The sequence below is a fragment of the Thalassophryne amazonica genome, chromosome 10 (genome assembly GCF_902500255.1).
Source record: "Thalassophryne amazonica chromosome 10, fThaAma1.1, whole genome shotgun sequence".
NCBI classification, from domain to species: domain Eukaryota; kingdom Metazoa; phylum Chordata; class Actinopteri; order Batrachoidiformes; family Batrachoididae; genus Thalassophryne; species Thalassophryne amazonica.
In genome coordinates this window covers 65,867,790-65,892,007 of record NC_047112.1, presented here as the reverse complement: position 1 = coordinate 65,892,007, position 24,218 = coordinate 65,867,790, and the positions used below count along the sequence as shown (strand labels likewise).

Sequence of the window (24,218 nt, the reverse complement as noted above, 5' to 3'; positions counted from 1 at the left end):
GCAGAATTTGTGCAAAGACAATGTTCAAAAAAAGACTTCAAAACAGACTGCTTAATGTCTTAATTGCAAGCCTGTGACGAAGTGATCCAAACACTTGGCTGACAGCACGCAATCCTTTTTTTTAAACTTTCATTCAGTCATGGTTGACACCCAACTGCTGTACGTGATTGTAACATAATGACGACCGCCCCCCCACCCCCCTAAAAAAAAAAATGACGGCCAAGTGATTGTAGTAGCGCAACGCAGGGTAATGGCAATTTGTTGTCAGCGGCTTTGTTGCCAGGTGCACGTGCACATCCTATAGGCATAGACGGACATCCATGCTGAGAGGACAGCAACAGCATGTAAATCAATGGATTCATAGGGTTATGCTGTTTAGTGAAGACCTCCAGTCAGACACTCTAATGCAGGGGTCACCAACCCAGTTCCTGGAGGGAACCTGCCCTGCATGTTTTCCATGTCTACCTACTCATGTCACACCTGATTTTATAAAAGTACTGTTTTCCAGCTCTTGATTGGCTGGAAACATCTGATAAAGTTAATTGCCTGGGAGTGCAACAGGGAGAGTTAGGAATCACGTGAGGCAGGTGCCTTCCAGGAACAGGGTTGGCGATCCCTGCTCTAATGTATGCGAATTAAACCACAAACAGTGAGCAGACGTTATGTCAAACTTTGAGACAACAGGTTAACAACACCCACCTCCAGAATATTTGGGGGGGTTGCATTTAGTTGTAACCATACACGAAGAAGCGTGCTCTCCTATAAACATGTTCACATTTTACTCTTATCATTGGACTACAGAAAATAACAGAGTCCAACTCTAACAAACCTAGTCTGGCAAAACAACAGACATGTTAAGCTGTAAAAGAAACAAAAATCTGAGTAGAAAAAGAAAAGATACATGGTACTGCAGCCAAACTGGAGACAGAATTAAAGGAAAAAGGAGCAGGCAATGTTCCAAGCTTTAAGAAGCCTCCCAAGGGCTCTTGGCCAAATGGTAATGAACCCCGGGGATTGCTTTGTTTCGTAGAGCGCTGAAGTGCCTGTGAAAACCTCTGAAACATGGCAGTGCTGAATTATTTAAGCTAGTGCCCCAATTCTACAGGCTCTCTGACTTGCACCACTGTGTTCTGTACATTACTGCAGCGCTACAAGGTACAAATTCTGGCCAGTGTAACCCTCACCATCCCTCCAAAATTTCAGGTCTGTCCTGTCAAAAAAAAAAAACCAAAAACAAAAAAACAAAAAACGACACCAGCTTGCATCATAGACCGTTGTTATGCTATAAATAAATAATAAAGTACAGTTTGACCCTTGATGTTTGATTGTTTGGCTTGCTCATTGTTTACACTCCACTGTGGAAAAAGTGTTATAGTATCACTGGGAAAAGCATCGCTCACCATAGCTGAGGAGGAGCGTGAAGAGTGTGATATGTGGTTGCGATTTCCCTCCATGCTTCCTCCATGGATCAGATATGCACTACCGCTGGAGATTATGTGGCTGCTGCCCACATCCATGGCGATGCCCACCATGCCATGAGGGGGCACCCCACCACTGGCAGAGGAGACCACAGTGGTGACATGAGCTCCCCCGGGTTGTGATTCAAAGTAGCTTCCCCCACTGTTCTGCCCGTACAACTGAGCCTCAGGGTTGTAGGAATAGGCAGCTCGACTGAGGAGAGATCATTGCAATTGGCATGCAATAATTACGATAATGTATTTTAGATCAAAAGCACAACAGCGCTTTAAAAGTCTCATATTTCATCTGAGAAGACAGGCTTTAGAACTGTTTTATCAATACAATCCACAAGTCAAAGCTTGGAAATACATTTTGTTAACACAGACTGTACAAAATAATGGCAGAGTGAAATGAAGGCAACATGTCCAGATACATTCATGACTAAAGATTTTAAAATGAATGAACATGTTATACATATACACAAATTAAATATTGAACTGAATTATATCTGTACAGAGAAATAGATTGCAGGTATAAAAGCGAGCCACCATTTGATCTGTATTCCTGAATGAAAATCCTTCTCTGTGCCTCTCCATTGTGAAGCTGGGATTGGTGGTGCAAAAAAACTAAAGTTGCACTATGCAGTTTCTCTAATCAGGGTCTTGGTGACTTCCCTCACCAGTCTCCTTCTTGTATGGTGAGTCAGCTTTTAAGAACTCCCTATAAGAGACTGATGTAAATTAAATCCAAGACATATTCAGTGACTTTGTACCCCATGATATATATTTTTAAATTAACAATAATACTTATCTTTAGTTTGTCTAATTGCTTATGGCCTCTAAAAATAGAGGAATGTGTGTGCAAATGGCTATAGTTCCTAAATGGTTAATGAAATAATTGTTAAATCCCTTGAAATAAAGCTGAAAGACTATGCTACAGGCATATCCCTATTGTTTTATTTTATTTTATGTTTTACACTGTTCTTTGTGCTGTATAGAGGACTAATAATAATAAAAAATTATAAATAAATAAAAATAAACTAGACCTGAACTATCTTTTGGTTTAATACAGAGTGATAAAACAATACTTACATAGTTCCATTGGTGTAAACAGTTTCTCCACCTTCTCCTACATATTGGACCTGTGATGGATAGACATGTTGTACCTGCTGCACCTAGAGACACAACAGCAGAGCTTGAAACCAGAGATTCATGACACCTGAAAAAAAACATGACACTTCTTTACTTAAATTATACAAACACTGTCCAGCTATACTGTTTTTGCAGATATGTATGCATGTCAATGTGGTGGAGTGAAAATGTCTGTCCATCGCCTTGGTTTTTGATAGGTTATCTGACTGAAGCAGAACCCTCGATGTCATTTAATATTTAAAAACACAATTTTTTTAATGTATCCTCAATAATTATTTAGACATATTCACGTTGCTCAGTTAGCAATTCTGTCATGATGAAAGAAATCAGGAAGAAATCAATGTGTGACATTAAATTCAGATTGAAAGTAAAAATGGCATGACAAAAAACAGCCATAATTCTGTACTTTATTAAAATGTAAAAGGACAAATGAGGCTTTATTTGATAAACACAAGAGGTGAGGTTAGGCTTGGGATCATGCACTGGTACTATACCCTGCCATATCCACCAAACTACAGGGGACCATTAATCACCTGACCTTGTTTTACCCCCCCCCCCCCCCCCCCATCTTTAGGTGTGTTCTTATATACTGACTTTATAAGGACTTCAACGGAAGATTAATGTTACATGAGCCATTATAACACTTAGCTATAAATCAAAATCCTTAGTTATTTTCTGTATTTCTAGGAGAGACTTAATTTTCTGTAAGACCCTTGCATGTCACAGAGTGTTTAAATAACATGAAGTGGACTGAAACCCCTCAAGCTTCAGATCCATTCATTTACTGATACAATGTATGTAATAAAAATTTGTACTGAGGATAAAGACAATTCAGAAGCTCTGATGAGTGCTATCAACTTGATGCAATGTAACATTTCAACAAAATCTTTTTATTTAAAACGTCTGTATTGCAAGTTGAATTAAGCCTGGGTCCCACCGAATAATGAAGGATGAATAATGAGCCACGCAGCATGTTTTCTTTGCTACGAGAGGGTTTCTTCAACTATCGTGGGAGAATAGTGGCTCTGAGTGGCTCTTAGAGGCTCTTAGAGGCATTCAGTTAACGAGGCTCCTCTCTGAGCGTGGCACTAATTTCAAGAATTTCAAAATTTAGCAACAACAGCGTGGGGCAGTATGTGTACGAGTTACTACGACGACTAAGAGGCATGTGCGTGGTGCTTATGAGGCTGCTAAAAGCCCATTATCCGTGTGCCTGGCAGCTCCGCAGGACCTGAGAGGCTGCTTTTGGAGCGGCTACCCTCTTGCACACACAATTCCACCTGCTCTGTGTGCTGGACGCTGTATATAAAATAATTAATCATTTTCTGCCAAACCTTCGATGCTGAAAACACCTCTAACTGCTTCTGGAATCACAGAGGACTGTTTCATCTAGATTATTTTTTTCCTCTCTTTCCTGCACCATGTGGAATGTATTTTGAACAGCTTAAGGTAACTGTTTTTAATGCTTTCATAGCTTGATATAACAGTTCCTAGCTGTAAAAGTATGTCTATAGTTGATTTAATATCTTGTTAATGGATCACATGAGCTCCGCTGTGTGTGCACACTGCGCGCTGAGGCAATGACTCATCACGGTTCAAACGAGCGTTTAGGCAGAAGCCAGGTCACAAAAGAGTGATTTTTCAGTAAATAATGGACGAACACAAAGTTAAAATTTAGATGACTGTGTGAAAGTGGCTGTGTGTTTAAAGCCGCGGAAGAAATAACTCCAGTGAAGCCGCTAAAAGCAGCACAGAGCTGTGTAGCAACACAGAACTAGAGTGTGCAAAAGACCGATTTTGAAGACATAACACAAAGTTAAAAGTTGTATCATAGTGACTTGTAAGCTGCGGAAGAAATAAAGAAAAAAATTTTTTTTTGAAAGTGATCTACATTAGTGCGGCAGCAGGTGTATATAATTAAAGCGGCCACCTCATTGTGTATGCAGAACAGCAGCACGTGCAAACGAGCAATTCTGCAGAAATAAACGGACGAGCACAAAGTTAAAAGTGGGATCACGGTGTGAAAATGACTGTGTTTAAAGCCAGGGAAAAAATAAAGCCAGCAAGCCATGGATGGAAAGGAAGCCAGTGAGAAGGCGCACAGAGGCGGTTGTCCAGGAATGGAGAACAGCAGCACATGCGAAAAAGAGTGATTTTGCAGAAATAAAGAGATGAACACAAAGTTAAAAGTGGGATCACAGTGTTTGTGTTTAAAGCCGCAGAAGAAATAAAGTCAGCGAGCCACAGAGCCAGCGAGGAGCACAGAGACGGCTGTCCAGGAACCCTCGGTTCGGTTTCAGCTGGTCTGGTGCATTACAAGTGCAGAGCAACCTGGCGCACAGCACACCACCGCGGGAATGTACTGTACTGGAGTGTCTATTTTTGGACTGCATTAAAAAAAATGTGACATCTTTAAGTGCTGCTGTGAATTGAAAACCCACACTTTAAACTGTGGGTTTTCAATTCCCTTTGAAGTTTAAAGGGACCAGGTGAGGGAGGGCTGGGGGTTTGGACCAAACCCATGCCTAAATGTGCGTCAACTTCATGTTATCATGGTGCTATGTGGCTTAGCTTGGCAGATCCGAGCCATTCGAGGCTCTAATGACAGGTCGGTCGTGGCTCACTAGAGGCTGCTACGTGGTACATGCGGGGTACAGAGAGGTACATAGAGGCACCTTAGTAGTGGATACGTGATAGATGAAAATGTGGGTCATTCTTTGAATAATCGCTGGCACACCCATGCATGGCTCATTATTCATGGCTTATTATTCGGTGGGACCCAGGCTTTAGGCTCTCCTCAATATCTTAAAATCTCCCTAAAAGCATTCTTTCTGAGACAGAAAAGTTATACACTGTAAAACCAGTCCACTTACAAAGTATCAGGACCAGCAAAAGCAGTAACCACAGCAAAAAAAATTATAAAATAAAATAAAAAAAATAAAAATAAGAAAAAAAATATTAAAAATAGAGAAATTCATTTTTTCAATAATCTTATTTATTGAGTCTACTTAACTTAAAATTTTAACTTAAAATTTACAAAATGCATTTGACCTAGGAGTAACGTGCTAATAATTTTAACAAATATCTAACCAAGCTTGTTCTTGCCATTTAATAATGTCCCAGTTTATCCAAAGATGCTTGAATATGAGTACTCTGAAAAGCATAGCTTTTTGGGGAGTGGGAGGGGGCAGACAACGCAGGATATGGCAATACCTCCTTGTGTCCAAGTTTTGGTTAGGGTGTGGGAGTGAAAAGTAGGTAAGGAGCCCATCCATACTTGTACGATCTTACCATTAAGTATAATTTAGTGACGTCACCTGATCACCTAGTAACAGATGAGCTGGTTAGTACCACACAGATTTAGTATTGGGATTTGGTTCAAGCCCCCAGGAACACCACTGGGCTATGTAGTCATTTTTACACCCTGGCTTTTCTTACATGCATGCAATTTAAAAAAAAACAAAAAAAAGTCAAAGTGGACTTTGAAAAAAGAAAAGTCAGTGTCACACGTATTACAAATTTATTATTTTGTAATAACCGTGTGAGGCCCCAACAAATAATTAAAAGGCATTAAAAGTTGTATCAAGAAATTGTTTTCATGTTCTCAAGTAGGCACGCAGTTAACAAGGCTCAGCCGAAGAAAGACGCATGCAAAAGTGATGGTCATTGAGGAGAGAAAGTAGTAGAAATATGTAAGCATATACACTATCATGCTTACCATGCTTGAGATCCTTGCCTAGTGTTTAATGCATACTGGGTTACAACCAGTGTGTCAGTCACAGACCAATAATCAGCAATATGTTCATTTTACCACTGCATAGACATTCTGAATTTAGAGAAATTAAATTAATTCTCTCATTAATTTAGTTTACAACAAAATACTGTGTAGGTAATATGCTCAGCAACAAAACTAAAAATAAAGGTAAAAAAATTATTTTAAATGGCAGTGGATCAGCATTTAGGGGTGTATAAGCATTTTTCACAGCACTATACAGTACTGTGTACCTGCTGAGGCACCTGTTGAACCCTGGGAACTGAATGTGGCTGTACTTGTCCTCCCTTCTGAGCTGAGCCTGAGGCTTGAACCAACACCCTCTGTGTGGATATAAGACATAACTCAATTACATAATCGTGTACAATAAACACATCTTTCTAAATATACAATAGCGAACACAAAAGAGTCAATCCACTAAATAATGCTACCACAAATTCTTATTCATCTAATGCCTTAAAAAGATCTTATTTATGTTAGTTATGACAAACTCACTTTAGTACTGGACAATGTCCAGCTTAGTACCTCTATTTTTTGTTTGTTTGTTTTTAAAACCACATGCCACAACTTTTACTACAAAATAAATAAAAACTGTTTTGAAATCTTTATGATAAATGCATTTTCTGGCAACAGAAACATTACTATATACTGTGTAAACATAACTCTCCAAGACCTAAACCACTGAGTCCGAGTCCAGAAACAAGTAGGACCTGATGTAGAATTAAACAGACCACTGCTCCCACATAAGAGAAACGGGCAATTTTTAGTCAATGCATCTACCTGAGGTAGCTCAGTGGGAAAGGAGTTGTATTAGCAATATGCAGAGTTTGATTCCTGGTCATGCTACAACACATAAGGCCCCATGCCATATATCAACTTTCTGGTGGAAAAGTGCTGAGCGCGCACCCACAAACGCTTTCTTCCACCCCTCACACATTGACAATTTAACCAGCACATGCCGACCGTATTAAAAATGCTGGCATATGCTGGGCATACGTCTAATAAGTTATGGGTAAGTTTTGTGTTAAGAGCACCTTAAAGCACGCCGATATACGTCGTAATACGGCGAGTACATAGAACAATTTTTGGAATGCACAACATTTTCAACGTATGCCAGTGTATGGCTGATACGTCCCGCATACGTGGCCAATACGTTGTAGGAAAGTTCTGACACTTTTTTTTTTTTTAAGTTACTCATAACTCAAAATACTTTCATTAAAGCTGTCCATTGACTGGTTGAACAGCTGAGCTGAAGTTCTCATCTGAACAGTTCAGAGTGTTACAAATATTAAAATCATTCAGAGTAAATATAAAGAACTTTATATTTTCTCTATGTATGTACCTATATACATATATATCTATATATACACACAACGTAAATATAGTGGGACGTATGATCACAGCCTGATGAAAATGTAACCACATACGAGGTCTGTTAGAAAAGTATCGGACCTTTTTATTTTTTGCAAAAACTATATGGATTTGAATCATGTGCACTTGCATCAGCCAAGCTTGAACCTTGATCATTTCCAAACTGAAGGCTGTGCTGATCCAGGACATCGTGTGACTACGAGAGAAATGGCAGAAAAGGTGGACATCAGCCATTTTTCGTCAGATTCCACTGTTACAGGAGATTTTGTAATGAAAGATGTGCAGAGGCATTCACGCGTCGGGACGAAGCCGCAATGGCGTTAGGTCTTCCACCATTCAGAAGATTCAGACGGCTTTCGGTGGCTTTTTAGTCAAGTGAGTATCCGAGAAATTGTGGAGAGCTGGGCATGTCACAACATGTCCCGTGAGACTTCCAACACGGACTTGCTTTTGTTCTCCGCCATTGCGGCTTCATCCCGACGCGCGAATGCCTCCACACATCTTTCATTACAAAATTTCCTGTAACAGTGGAGTCTGACGAATAATGGCTGATGTCCACCTTTTCTGCCATTTCTCTGGTAGTCACACAACGTCCCGGATCAACATAGTCTTCACTTTGGAAATGATCTGGTCATTTCAGCCTGTCGATGGCCGCTCGAAGCGCAGCGCGCCCTCAGCCGCTGTGGGCCGTCTTTAATCCGGTTGTAATGCTCCTTAATCTGTGTGATGCCCATAGGATTTTCACCGAAAGCCATCTGATTTTTCTGAATGGTTTCCACCTGGCTGTCTCACACAGTTTCTTGAAAAATTTGATGCAGCGCTGCTCCAGCCATTCAGACATTTTCCTGACAATGAAAATCCGACGAGAGGGGTGGACCAGTGCTCACTCAAAGCTTGCCCACAGGCGAATGACGCAACCGACAGGCGTGAAAAAACTCACGCATGCGCATGAAGGTTCAAGCTTGGCTGATGCAAGCGCACATGATTCAAATCCATATAGTTTTTGCAAAAAATAAAAAGGGCCGATACTTTTCTAACAGACCTCGGAAAGCGTCCTGATTTTGAAAAACGACATCTGAAAATACTTTAGTTCTTTGTCATGGCTGAAGAAACAGCATTTTAAAATAAGTCCCTCTGTGTTTTGAGCCTGAACCAGAGAATTCTGGTGCTTTGTTCCACAATAAGAAAATTAACCTATTTTAAAAGTTGAAAGAGTCACAGCGTCTCATTCATTCACGTCAGTGTTTATTACAGCTATAAGCTGATTCTTTCTGCGATGAAAATAAATCCTATGATCCACCAAGAAAAAATAAAATAACATTTTTAAAATGTTAAATTAATTGGTCTGCCATCTGTGTGGAGGGGTCAAGGCTGCACGACAGCGTAAGCACACTCAATGACATGCTCGTCAATATTTACATGCACCACCTGCCAAACAAGAGTTCTGCTGGCGGTGGAAATGCAAACCAAACCAGACTTAACTATTCCGACACATATCATACCGTGCAGTACCGACCCGAACCACTTGGTGGAAACTGGGCTGTCAGCATACGCTAGCTAAATTGTCATAACATGACAGCTGCATAACTTATTGGACGTACACCAGTGTATGCCACCATTTTCAATACGGTCAGCATACATTGGCTAAATCGTCAAGGTGTGACAGGACCCTTCCGAGAGGTTTAGCATTTTCAGTGGGGGGAAAAAACCACTGCTCATGACACGTTCCTATGATGACAGTTAACTGAAGTCAAGGGAACAACAGTCAATTACTTAGTTATAACGTACGGGGATAAAACGTACTCACCTGGCGCAAAGAACCAAGCATTTATCCAGCCTTCTATCACAGATGACTTTTTTATTGTCTCTACTGTGACAAATTTTATGAATTACAAAAAAAATAACCCTCTCCTCTTGTTTGCCTGAACAGTCACTACATTATGGTGCCTCTCTGTAAAGAAGAGATTTTTCACATTCCAAGATGTGAAAAAATAAATAATTACCCATTAAAACAGAAAGGGATACACTATATTTGACAATCTCTGTGATGACGTGATGTGCATCACGGAGATTGTTAAATATAGTGTATCCCTTTCTGTTTTCCTGTGTAATTATTTATTTTTTCACATCTTTACAAGTTTTAGATCTTTCCTGGTGTCAGGAGCACAGCCAAAGTCTTGACATTTTGCTGAAATGACGATGGGTTGTGGCTTTCTGTTTTTTGTTTTCTCCAACTTGCAAAATGTAACCATTTTTATTTATTTATTTATTTATTAAGGTGGTGGAGTGGGTCCCTGCATGAATTTCTTCCTTTCTTTCTGCGATTCAGCCAATGCATTTCATTTTCAGCTGGAGGCTGAACATGCAAGCCTCGCAGTCATTGCTTTTTTATTATTATTTTATTTGGGTTCCTGTGTTTGTGAAGCATTGTGTGTTGGCCAAAAAAGCGAAAACTTAAACTCATTGCGAGTCTAAGCAAAACACAGAAAAAAAGTGGACTTCTTCCACAGACTGTTTGTGGCCGGGACGGAGCTGTGTGACGGCAGTGCTGAGCTGCTCACACCGGGCACAGAGAGGCAGCAGCCAGCCGCCGAGCATAGAGCGGCCAGCGGACAAAACCTTTAAAAAAAAAAAACCAAACACACTGCTTTGTTTTAAATGCACAGTAAGCTATTTCAGATGATCAGCGTGGACCGGCTTTATTTCACACTGTTTGTCGCGTGGAAAGCTGTAGCTTTTGTGCTAATTTGATTAGCGCTTGCTCTACTTCTTCTTTTGTTTGTTTTACTGGGGACATTACAGCGCCATACACAGGTCTGACATATGTACTACAACATTAAATGAAGCTTCGAGGCACAGAATTTGCCTCGAACGTTTTTTGTAATCAAATTATTCGAATTACTCGACTAATCGTTTCAGCCCCAGTGCACAGCCATTTTCAGTTCTCTCCAGAGATGTTCAATCAGATTCAGGGCTGGGCTCTGGCTGGGCCACTCAACGACATTCACAGAGTTGTCCTGAAGCCACTGCTTTGATATCGTGGCTGTGTGCTTAGGGTCATTGTCCTGCTGAAAGATGAACCATCGCCCCAGTCTGAGGTCAAGAGTGCTCTGGAGCAGGTTTTCATCTAGGATGTCTCTGTACATTGCTGCATTCATCTTTCTCTCAATCCTGACTAATCTCCCAGTTCCTGCTGCTGAAAAACATCCCCAAAGCACGATGCTGCCACCACCATGTTTCACTGTAGGGATGGTGCCTGGTTTCCCCCAAACAGGATGCCTGGCATTCATGCCAAAGTGTTGAATCTTTGTCTCTTCAACCAGAGAATTTTGTTTCTCATGGTCTGAGAGTCCTTCAGGTGCCTTTTGGCAAACTTCAGGCCAGTCGTTATGTGCCTTTTACTACGGAGTGGCTTCAGTCTGGTCACTCTACCATACAAGCCTGACTGAAAATGACCTTCATCCATTTTATAAGAAGGCTGTAACATAACAAAATATGGAAAAAGTGAACCGCTGTGATTACTTTCCAAATCCACCATAGACAGGTTTTAGACAAAGAGCAAAAATCAATTAAGTACTTTTGATCTTAATCCTCTTCAGCGCAGGCAAAATTATAATCTTTTTTTTTTTTACACATTTTACAAACTTCATGTCTTGACAGTAGCAAGGCTCCCATTTAGACATATGGGAATTGGTAGGTAATTCATGCAGATACAGTTTGTCCACAGTAGGTTCTGTGATGAATGATATGTGCACAACTTAATCACCGGTCTTATCAGACAGTTTCACTGTGCAGCAAAGTACAGAAGAGTTGGGAGGGAGAGGATTAATTTGATTTAAGCCAGCCTTCAATTCATTTTGAGCACTATTTAAAGCCAGTGAGAAAAAAATTATTATTTCTATTTTGAACTGGTATAAATCCTGTTTGGAACCTAAAGTTGTTTAAAACATGTTGGAAGGATTTTGTAAACAGTTTAAACCAGTGTTTGGTATATCTTAGAGTAGTGGTGTCCAATGAATTCCAAAAAGGGCCAAGAGGGTGCAAGTTTTCTTTGCAGCAACTCGCTCCAGCAGGTGATTTCACTGATGAACTCATCCCATTTGCTCAAAGTGATGGCCCTTGGCCCTTTCTGGAATACTTTGGACACCACTGTCTTCAAGCATCTACAGTATTTACAGTGATAAGACTTCCTGTTGGCCTTGAAGATGGTCTTCATCACTCCTCCAAGTGACTTCTTCAGTTTTAAAAGTGTATGCAATTGCATCTGGAAGCATAAAAGTTTTAGAAGCTGGAACAAACTAAAATTTAGAGTTTTCATGGTAAATGGCTTAAGAACTATGAATCAAAAATATTTAACTATTCCTACCTTAGGCTAATTCTTTACTGAACTTTAATTGAGGGCCCCATCACACATAACACAACTGAGGCCGAATTGCGCACGAAAGGAGATTCGAATGCCACTCGTAAAATTTCAGAGCTGCCTCGAACTCCTCGTACAGCAGTCGCCACAACCATTCGGCCACAGCACATGCACTCTACATTCATGTGTCGCATGCGCTGGAAACCTATTTAAACAGCAGGCAAGGTGAAGCTCGCACTGTCATCTGATCTTGCTCGCAACTAGAGATGGGTATTGATAAGATTTTATCGTTATCAATGCCATTATCAATTCCGCTTATCGATCTGATTCTTTATCACTTCCCTTATCGATACCTCTTGTGAATTTTCTGTGTACTAAAAGTAGGCTTTACAGGTTTTCTATGTCAACAACATTTTAAATTGGTCACTGGATCCTTGATTCGGGACCGTACCCTTCCCAGTCCACCAGATACTGCAAACCCCGGCCCATCCGTCGGACGTCCAGGAGCCGGCGTACAGTCCAAGCCGGCTCGCCGTCGATGATCCGGGCAGGAGGTGGTGCCGGACCCGGAGTGCAGAGGGGTGAGGTGTGATGAGGTTTGATTCTGGAAACATGGAACACTGGATGAATCCGCAGTGAGGCCGGAAGCTGAAGCCTCACTGCGGCGGGATTGATGACCTTGAGAATTTTAAACGGACCAATGTATCGTTCCTGTAGTTTTGGGGAGTCCACTTGTAGGGGAATGTCCTTGGTGGACAACCACACTTCCTGCCCAGGACGATACGTAGGAGCCGGGGTCCGCCGCCGGTCTGCATGGTTCTTCGCCCTCGTCCGGGCCTTCAACAAAGCAGAACGGGCGGCACGCCACACCCGACGGCACTTCCGTAGGTGGGCCTGGACCGAGGGCACACCGACCTCTCCCTCGACCACCGGGAATAACGGGGGCTGATACCCCAAACACACCTCAAAAGGGGAGAGGCCGGTGGCTGATGATACTTGACTGTTGTGGGCGTACTCGATCCAGGCCAGGTGGGTACTCCAGGCCGTCGGGTGCGCGGCTGTCACACAACGTAGGGTCTGCTCCATCTCTTGGTTGGCCCGTTCTGCTTGCCCGTTGGTCTGGGGGTGATACCCGGACGAGAGACTGACCGTGGCCCCCAGTTCCCGGCAGAAGCTCCTCCAGACGTGCGAGGAGAACTGGGGACCGCGATCGGAAACGATGTCTGATGGTATCCCATGCAGACGGACGACGTGGTGGACCAGGAGGTCCGCTGTCTCCTGGGCCGTTGGTAGCTTCGGGAGGGCCACGAAGTGGGCCGCCTTGGAGAATCGGTCCACTATCGTGAGGACGACGGTGTTTCCCTGGGATGGCGGGAGGCCCGTGACAAAATCCAGGCCGATGTGAGACCAGGGGCGATGAGGCACGGGCAGCGGCTGTAGCAATCCCGATGTCTTGTGGTGGTCGGCCTTGCCCCTGGCGCAGGTGGTACAGGCCTGGATGTAACCCCGGACGTCGGCCTCCAGGGACGCCCACCAGAAGCGCTGCCGGACAACTGCCACGGTTCTTCGCACCCCAGGATGACAGGAGAGCTTAGAACCGTGACAGAAGTCCAGAACTGCAGCCCTGGCTTCTGGTGGGACGTAGAGTTTGTTCTTCGGTCTGGTTCCGGGGTCTGGGTCTCGTGTCAGGGCCTCCCGGACGGTCTTCTCCACGTCCCAGGTGAGGGCGGCCACGATAGCGGACTCCGGGATGATGGGATCCGGGGGATCCGACGACTCCGTTTTGACCTCATCTTCATGTACCCGGGACAAGGCGTCCGATCTCTGGTTTTTGGTCCCGGGACGGTAGGTGATCCGGAAGTCAAAACGGCCGAAGAACAGTGACCAGCGGGCTTGCCTGGGATTCAGCCGCTTGGCGGTCCTGATATACTCCAGGTTCCGGTGGTCAGTGAAAACCGTGAATGGCACGGACGTTCCCTCCAACAGATGTCTCCACTCCTCAAGGGCCTCTTTCACCGCAAGGAGCTCTCGATTGCCGACGTCATAGCTCCGTTCGGCTGGGGTCAACCTGCGGGAAAAATAGGCACACGGGTGAAGGACCTTATCGGTCTTCCCGCTCTGGGACAGCACGGCTCCTATCCCTGAGTCCGAGGCGTCCACTTCAACCACTAACTGGCGACTAGGATCGGGCTGCACCAGAACAGGTGCAGACGAGAAGCGCCGTTTCAACTCCTTGAACGCGGCTTCGCAACGATCCGACCAGGTGAAGGGGACTTTTGGTGAGGTCAGGGCTGTCAGGGGGCTAACTACCTGACTGTAGCCCTTAATGAACCTCCTGTAGAAATTAGCAAAGCCTAGGAACTGTTGCAACTTCCTACGGCTTGTGGGTTGGGGCCAGTCTCTCACCGCCGCAACCTTGGCCGGATCAGGAGCGACGGAGTTGGAGGAGATGATGAACCCCAAGAAGGACAAAGACGTGCGGTGGAACTCACACTTCTTGCCCTTCACAAACAGCCGGTTCTCCAACAACCGCTGCAGGACCTGACGTACATGCTGGACATGAGTCTCAGGGTCCGGAGAAAAGATGAGTATATCGTCTAGGTATACGAAGACGAACCGGTGCAGGAAATCCCGCAAGACATCGTTAACCAACGCTTGGAAAGTCGCGGGAGCGTTTGTGAGACCGAACGGCATGACCAGGTACTCAAAGTGACCTAAGGGGGTGTTAAATGCCGTCTTCCACTCGTCTCCCTTCCGGATCCGAACCAGGTGGTACGCATTTCTAAGATCGAGCTTGGTGAAAATCTGGGCTCCATGCAGGGGTGTGAACACCGAATCCAACAGGGGCAACGGGTATCGGTTGCGAACCGTGATCTTGTTCAACCCCCTATAATCAATGCATGGACGAAGTCCGCCATCTTTTTTGCCCACAAAAAAGAAACCTGCGCCCATTGGGGAGGTGGAATTCCGGATCAACCCGGCAGCTAACGAGTCCCGGATGTAGGTCTCCATTGATTCGCGCTCAGGCCATGAGAGGTTGTACAGCCTACTGGACGGGAACTCACTGCCCGGAACCAAATCAATGGCACAATCATACGGACGGTGGGGGGGAAGAGTGAGAGCCAGATCCTTGCTGAACACGTCGACAAGGTCGTGGTACTCCACCGGCACCGTCCCCAGATTGGGCGGGACTCTGACCTCCTCCTTAGCTCGGGAGACGGGAGGAACCGAGGAACCTAGACACACCCGATGGCAGGTCTCGCTCCACTGAACCACTACCCCGGACGGCCAATCAATCCGGGGATTGTGCTTCAACATCCAGGGAAATCCTAAAACCACACGGGAGGTGGCCTGAGTCACAAAAAACTCGATCATCTCCCGGTGATTTCCTGACACCACCAGAGTTACAGGTGGTGTCTTATGCGTGATCGGAAGGAGTAGGGAGCCATCTAGTGCCCGAACCTGTACAGGCGAGGTAAGCGCCACCAGAGGGAGCCCTATCTCCCTGGCCCATCTGCTGTCCAACAGATTCCCCTCAGAGCCCGTGTCCACCAGTGCTGGGGCCTTCAGTGTTGAGTCCTCATAAAGGATCGTGACTGGGAGTCGTGTGGCAATGTGGGTGTGTCCCACGTGAATGTCTCGGCCCACCCCTAGCCCAGTCTCTAGGGGCGGGGCGTTGGAGTTGAACCGCTCGGGGCAGTCCCTCATATGGTGCTCTATCGCACCACAAACAAAACAGGCTCCGTGGGCCCGTCTCCTCTGTGCGTCTGGTGCCCTAAATGTTGCCCTACTCGTGTCCATAGCTTCGTCAGTAGGGGGAGCTGTGGCCCCACGGAGCGCAGGGGCCGTGGAGCGTGGGGAAGGCGGAGCGCGGTCGGAACCGGAAGGGAGAGGGACGGCGCGTGCCCGGCCACGCCCTTCGTCTCGTTCCCGCCGACGTTCTTCTAACCGGTTGTCTAACCGTATGACAAGATCGATGAGCCCATCTAAATCCCGCGGTTCGTCCTTAGCCACCAGGTGCTCCTTAAGAACCAATGACAGTCCGTTTACAAAGGCGGCGCGGAGGGCAGCGCTATTCCAGCCGGACCTCGCAGCCGCGATGCGGAAGTCGACTGCATAGGCAGCTGCGCTCCGACGCCCCTGTCTCATCGACAGTAGCACAGTTGAAGCGGTTTCTCCTCTATTGGGGTGATCGAACACGGTTCTGAACTCCCTCACAAACCCATCATATGTCTGAAGGAGCCGTGACTTTTGCTCCCAGAGCGCTGTAGCCCAAGCGCGTGCCTCGCTGCGAAGCAGGTTTATTACATAAGCTACCTTGCTAGCATCAGTCGCGTACATAACTGGACGCTGTGCGAAGACGAGCGAACACTGCATAAGGAAATCCGCGCACGTCTCCACACAGCCTCCGTACGGCTCTGGGGGGCTTATGTATGCTTCCGGGGAAGGTGGGAGGGGTCGTTGAACGACCAGTGGAACGTCAATGTTACGCACAGGGTCTACGGGAGGGAGAGCCGCAGCGGCGCCCGGAGGGCGTGCTTCCACCTGCGCGGCGAGAGCCTCCACCCTGCGGTTCAGGAGGACATTCTGCTCGGTCATTAAATCTAACCGAGTCGTGAAAGCGGTGAGGATCCACTGCAACTCACCGATTACCCCTCCTGCGGACGCCTGCGCGTCCTGTTCTTCCATTGGCCGTTCAACAGCCGGTTGACGCCCCTCGGGATCCATGACGTTGGCCGAGATATCCTGTTGGGAAAGTGTAGGAACACGGACCCACAACAGGGGGCGCAAATGAACGGACAATGGAGAAAGTCAAATCACAAAGTTTTACTGTTGTGAACTCACACAACAAACACAACAGATTACAAATACAGCAGTAACCGAATTCCAAAGGTGTCGTGTGGGCAGGCTCGACGATAGGAGACGTCTGTCCGAGTCGAACCGGAACCACCCGATTTCCTCTGCCACCGAACCCCGGGGATACTGGAGCCGCCAAGTCCCGAACCCCAGGTGGCCACTGCCTCCGCTCGTCGGATCCGGTACTGCTGGCAAGGAACAGAAACAATCAGGTGTGGGTGCGGCTGCACCCAGCAACACACAGGGTGGAAACACCACCTCTACCTCTTCTCAAAAACAACACTGAAGGATTGGAAGGTGAGTACTTATCTAGTCACGTCCAACACTGTCTTCAGCTGACCTTGAGCACAAGCAAAAAGTATTAACTCTTAGAATAGAGTAACTGGCTGAGTTCGTTACCTCCTTGGTAGAGCGATATCTCGGCAATGAGGTAGAGATGCCGTCCTGCTGATATACGCCCCTGTTGATGGCTATCAGCTGTCTCGTCTCAGGTGATGGGTGACAGCTGTCACCCTGGATGCTCCTGTGAGGCGGCAGCGCCCTCTGGTGCCTGGAGCCCGCACTCCAGACACGGCGCCCTCTGGTGGTGGTGGGCCAGCAGTACCTCCTCTTCAGCGGCCCACACAACAAACTCTGTTGCTTTCTCTGCGTAAAACACTGTTTACCATATTAATGGACAACAAAATGGCATAGACCATTTTGTATATATTGTTCAAAATGTGCATTTGTGTTTATTGTTTGAACTTTATTGTTGTACAGTCTTTCACACAAGACCTCAAATTACCTTTACAAAGTGTCAAAACAGTTGTTTATTATAGTTTGCTGTGTGTTTTGAATAAATGTGTGTGGAAAATTATTTTTCGCTTTATTTTTTCCTTGCCTATTTTTGATTGTAAACCTTTATTACACTTATAAAACACAACAAAAACATATATATTCTGAAAGCACAGATTGTCCTGAAAAAAGAGACATAAAACCTGATTGTGGGATGCAGGGAGAGCTGTTAACAGCAATAATAAAACATTTATGCCAGGCGAGTGAACTGTCCAAAAAATGCCCTCGGACCCCAGAGGGTTAAACTTAAATAAAACAGGGATGAAGTGGAGATGTAAGAGTCACTAGGTGTTCACAGGAAACAGGTATTTATTCCTATATATGTATTTATTTATTTTCATTGTTAGTTGTTTTTTAGCTTTTCTGTTGTGTTTTGTTTCATCAGGTTCTTTTTATCTCTCTAAAATTGTACTGTAGCATTATTAGTTATTATGAGTTATGACTATTATTGTTGTTGCTATTATTATTAATATATGAATAAAAAAAAATTTAAAAATTACAATTTGACTCTTTTACGACAAGGAACGCTGAGCCATTAATTATACAGAAAACAAATGCATACAAATGCGCTGAGATGTGAACAGCTTAAGCCCCTTTCACATTGGCGTATTCGTAGAGCTGCATATTGCAGCGTTGCGTTTCATTTAAATGCGCCCAAAATGCGCGCATACTCAGCCTTTTTCCATGTTCGTTTCATACTTGCAGCTGCGTGTGTTCACTTTTTAATGTGCACAGAGTTGCGTGTACCTTGCCGCTATTTAAACCCAGTTCACTCCTGCCGGCTGTGCCGAACATATCACTGCACTTGGAAAACAGTGGACTGTATCATGAGGGTTTTACAGTTTCATTACTGCCACGATCAGGGCATTTGATGAGCGCACGGACATGCAGCGAGTGCGCTTTTATTTTAAAGTCACAGGTTTGATCAGACACACACACAGAGAGAGAGAGAGAGAGAGAGAGAGAGAGAGAGAGAGAGAGAGAGAGAGAGAGAGAGAGAGAGAGAGAGAGAGATGTTCTCCAGCTGATGCACTGATTGTGTACAAGAGTGCTGTGTTGAACAGACTTGCATACAGTACGCGTACTTAAACTACGTACAGTACTACGCGCGTAGCCCTCAACATACTGCTGCGCAGGGAGAAAAAACAACGTAGAGCTGCTAAAAGTGGGCATAGAGCTGCTCATCTGAGTGCAGATGATTATGCCAATGTGAAAGGGGCTTTAAAGCTAAATTTAACACTTGAAAACGCCACAGACATGCAAATGCATTAGCATCCGTACCGTTTTTTTAACCCTCTGGGGTCCGAGGGCATTTTTTGGACAGTTCACTCACCTGGCATAAATGTTTTATTATTGCTGTTAACAGCTTTCCCTGCATCCCACAATCAACTTTTATGTCTTTTTTTCAGGACAACCTGTACTTTCAGAAAATATATGCTATAGTAGTGTTTTATAAGTGTAATAAAGGTTTACAATCAAAAATAGGCAAGGAAAAAATAAAGCAGAAAATAATTTTCCACACACATTTATTCAAAACACACAGCAAACTATAATAAACAACTGTTTTGACACTTTATAAAGGTAATCTGAAGCCTTGTGTGAAAGACTGTACAACAAAAAGGTTCAAACAATAAACACAAATGCACATTTTGAACAATATATACAAAATGGTCTATGCATTTTGTTTGTCTTCATCTCAAAGCAATTTCTGTCTGCTATTACACAAAGTTCACATCACAAACTTCTACTTCTAAGTTGACTGTGTGTTTGTTCTCTCCTGCTCTGAAAGCAGCTTTCACACTTCGAGGCTCATTCACAGTTTGAGGAGTGGCCCCTCCCCCCTCGCTCCATTGATATTGTAAACAGTGCTTTACGTCGGAGCGAGAGAGCTTGCCACAAGCTTATCCAATAACATTCACAGACAAACTCGTGGAGCAATCCTGATACTCACACACTTTTTGTTTGAGCACGTGAGACTGTCATCAGAGGCCCGCCGTCTGCTCCGTCTGCTCACTTTCACTGATCGCTGCACGTAATGGCGCAGGGCGCATTGGAGCCAGCAGCCAGGGGGATATTCGAATGGGCCAACTAGTAACACATCACTCCTATAAACAATCTTTGGTTTATCACCTGAGGTAAATCTGCCCTACGACTGGATTTTGAACCAATTCCGATTGGACACTCACATTGGCCACTCTGAAGGACCGATAAGGGAATCGTTGAGCAAAAAGGTTATTGATGTCGTGGATGGAATCATTTCTTAATGATACCTGAAAGGAACCGGTTCCCGATACCCATCCCTACCCGCAACATTCGCACGGCATGTCGTACGCAGGTTGCACAAATCGTGGCAAGGCCAAAGCACTGCACAAAATCATTGGCCACATCAAACCCTGACCGAATGGCGCGATCAAAGCAGCCTTCACACCAGCAGCCGATTGACAGCAAATGGTGAGTAAGTGGCCATTTGACCCACTCTTTGGCTGGAGTCCAGATGCCACTCACGAACATCCAACACCACTAGTGGGGCACTTAGAAAAGAAGGGGCCAGCTGCCAGCAAGAAAGTAGAGAGCAGGCAGACCACTTTCGAGGTGGCTGTGCGAATGGCCCGGCATTTTCTAAGTGGCCCACGAGTGTGCTGTTCCCCCCCTCCCCCTAGCAACACAAATGGCGTTCAAATGTGTCATGTGTTGCCCCCCCCGCCCCAGAGCAACACAAATGTCGTGAGATTGTCTCCCGCCCCAACACAAATGAAATGGCGTGCGAGTGTGCAGTGTCCGCTCCCCCCAACCACAATGTCAAGGTGCTCGAACAGCGGATGGAGTGCAGTGCAATTGCTGTCCAGCGCAGTGTGCACATCTGGACGGCCTGTCATGTCCATTTATGTCTATGATGGACATCATGTAAAACATACATTGCCATCCCCTCCCATTACACAATGTATACGGGACATTATGATTACAGCTGTGGGCACGCGGTGAGTCAATGCATGTGATAGGCTGGCGCACACAGCTGGCCTGCATGTCAGAGCTGTGGACCACCCATCATGACATATTCAGCATGTCCCCCTAGAGGTGGGATCACCAGGCAGAAGTGCACACATGCCAGCACGCTCACAAAAGCGTCATCTCATATGACTTGTATCGATCCCATATAAACCCCATATGACACGGCGGTCCATGGCCAGCGTGGCATCCGAGTGGACAGCCACGTGACACTCGATCACAAAGTCCGTCTGTCATGTGGAGCTCTGAGCGACAGCCAGCCGTGAGCCCAAGGGGGCGTGTCGCTCACATCACTGAACTCAAACATTCATTATTTGTATACTAGCAAATCAGACTGCAAATAAAACTTCAAACAACACAAGTATAAATGTTGGAGAGATTCTAAGGGAGAATCTAATTCTAAGGGTTATAAAACATACTAAAAGTCTAGAAAGATAAAAAAATCGGGAACACTCCCAAAATCCAAGATGGCCACCCGAAAACATGCAAAAATTTAGTTTTTCCAAAATAACTCAAAGAATATCAATATTTAAGCACATAAATGTATTGATGTTAAATATAAACTTGGGTATTGTGGACATTTTGACACCAAAATTAGGTCTCTATCTGTAACGGTTCTTGAGATACAGCCTCTATGTAGTTTACATACACTCAAGGATGGCAATTTGGTTTGTGTTCTATTACGTTAAAAATATTGCAGTTAAGGCCCATAAATATATTGAAGTTGAATATAAACTTGTGCATTGTGGACATTTTGGCACCAAAAAAATAGCTGTAGCTCTTACAGTTTTTGAGATATGGTATAAAAATACATCTACACTCTGTTATGGATAAGACGCGGAGTGAGGAACGGTCCAGTATCTGACTGAACCCAGCATGAAATAATCAGAAGCAGTTCCAAAAAGAAAACACATTTATTTTTCTCCCCTTTGTGCTATACATAAAATACTAATTAATTAAAGTTCTGGTGAGGTGAAAAGGCGGCGCGCTCTCTCAGCGTCTCAACAGTCGGAGTCCGAATGTTCAGGACTCAGGAGTTCCGCCGACACCCCCCCCCCCAGGTGACTTTTTCCCAGAACTGTACTCTGCGAAGGAGGAACAGAGATGAGATTATTCAACACTATTACTACGAAATATTGTTTGGAGGCAAACTTATCAGCTACACGTTTAGGTCTGAATTCCAACTTAATTCAAGGAGGCTGCTGCTCACAGCTAGTGGAGGATCATTAATCCGCACGCCACTGCCGTGAGGAGCACGCCAAACACTTTCCACCAATAATTACTTATAGCTGCTTATAAGACGCCAATTTACATTCACTTTTCAGAATATTCACCTCTGCCGTGTGCTGACAACGTTTGTCTCTCACCCTCGTCCTCCTTCACAGGCGCGATGTCAGACTCTGAAACGGCCCTCAGCGTCCCCACACGGTCGTCACAAGGTCGTATTCTCCGACAATCTTATCCAACTCACTGCTGGTTTAAATGTAGTTCTTCATCACTACATTGGTACCAGCTGGAAGTCCTCAGATCTGCACGTGAACATCACAGATGTCGTGGATTGTCCTAATAGAGAGCCGCAGGAGAATGCAACAGGTGCAGCCAATCATCGTAACAGAGGAGAGAGACTCTTCTGCAGCACATTTTCCTCAGAACAGCCCCAAATCACCTGGGAAGGAAAACAAACACAAAACAACCCAACCTTGTCCAGCCAAAACCCCCCCAACACACAACACACTCGACAAAAATTGATGAATTTGAGCACTGTTATGTTGAAAACTAAGTACCATTTCTGAAATGTTCATCTAAAGGAGGTAATAATAATCTTTTTGAGTCAATATTTCACTGGAATATGAATAGAGAAGTTACTCATATATTACGTATAATAGAGTGGATGTCAACGCACAACCAGGGCATACTGGTGACACCACTGTGTGGACAACCTGGAGAAAGCCTCAATTCTCTCAGATACAGGCGCTTTGTGATAAGGTTGCAACAAAGACAACTCGTGCAGCCACAGTGTTTGCCACCCACTTCGGCAGCTGGCAAGTTTCATAGTCTGAGAGTTTACTTGCAAGTTCAGGAATGGAAAGGTGAAGATGAAGGTGACAACATGCCATTGCAAGAATGGGGATGGAAAGTTTCTCATAGTCAGGTTGTCCCAATCATGACTGACTTGCAAGCAGCACCAGATTCTCTTCTGCATGCTGTGAGATGTAACTGCAGTACTGACTGTAGTACATTGCGATGTACAAGTCGCAAACTTAACTTAGATTGCTCAGCAGTGTGTGGCAACTGCAGAGGTACAGGGTGTACAAATGCAGGCCAACTCAATGATAACCAGGATGATGAGAGTGAAATTTGAACAAGTAAAATTTCAAGTGTCATGATGTACACAATACTGATTTTATTATTATCATGCTTCATTGGTTTTACTGTAAAATTAGTGTGTGATTACATCTGTGTCATTAAAAAAGTTAGTGCAGCTGACAAGCACTAAGAATATTATTATTACATTCTTTAAATGAACATTTCAGAACAGTTACTTGGTTTCAACATAACAATTTCACCATTTTTAGCCAAGTGTAGATGGCTTATGTGCTGTATCTCAAAAACTGTAAGAGCTACAGCCATTCTTTTGGTGCTAAAATGTCCACAATACACAAGTTTATATTCAACTTCAATACATTTCTGGTCCTTAACTGCAATATTTTTAACATAATAGGACACAAACCAAATTGCCGTCCTTGAGTGTATGTAAAACGACAATTAGACTGTATCTCAAGAACTGTTACAGATAGAGACTTAATTTTGTCAAAATGTCCACAATACCCAAGTTTATATTTAACATCAATACATTTATGTGCTTAAATACTGATATTTTTTGAGTTATTTGGGAAAAAACAAATTTTTGCATGTTTTAGGGTGGCCATCTTGGATTTTGGGAGTGTTCACAATTTTTTTTTACTTTCTATAACCCCTGGCAAAAACTATGGAATCACCGGCCTCAGAGGATGTTCATTCAGTTGTTTAATTTTGTAGAAAAAAGTAAATCACAGACATGACACAGAACTAAAGTCATTTCAAATTGCAACTTTCTGGCTTTAAGAAACACTATAAGAAATCAGGAAAAATAATTGCGGCAGTCAGTAACGGCTACTTTTTTAGACCAAGCAGAGGGAAAAATATGGAATCACTCAATTCTGAGGAAAAAATTATGGAATCATGAAAAACAAAAGAACGCTCCAACACATCACTAGTATTTTGTTGCACCACCTCTGGCTTTTATAACAGCTTGCAGTCTCTGAGGCATGGACTTAATGAGTGACAAACAGTACTCTTCATCAATCTGGCTCCAACTTTCTCTGATTGCTGTTGCCAGATCAGCTTTGCAGGTTGGAGCCTTGTCATG

The 24,218-nt window shown here is 44.4% G+C and overlaps 1 protein-coding gene across 5 annotated transcripts in view; it reads right to left on the bottom strand.

The window, feature by feature from the left end:
* rfx2 (regulatory factor X, 2 (influences HLA class II expression)) overlaps positions 1–24,218 on the bottom strand; it is a 189,152-nt gene that overhangs the window by 50,167 nt on the left and 114,767 nt on the right. For 2 of the 5 annotated variants that reach the window (XM_034180164.1, XM_034180165.1), the window contains exons 3-5: positions 6,615–6,704; positions 2,550–2,632; positions 1,401–1,671 (exon numbers count right to left, since the gene is read on the bottom strand). In XM_034180164.1, coding sequence (XP_034036055.1) covers positions 1,401–1,671; positions 2,550–2,632; positions 6,615–6,704 — 444 coding nt within the window. The remainder of the gene's footprint in view (positions 1–1,400; positions 1,672–2,549; positions 2,633–6,614; positions 6,705–24,218) is intronic. The other 3 variants (XM_034180167.1, XM_034180166.1, XM_034180168.1) reach the window with 3 other exon arrangements.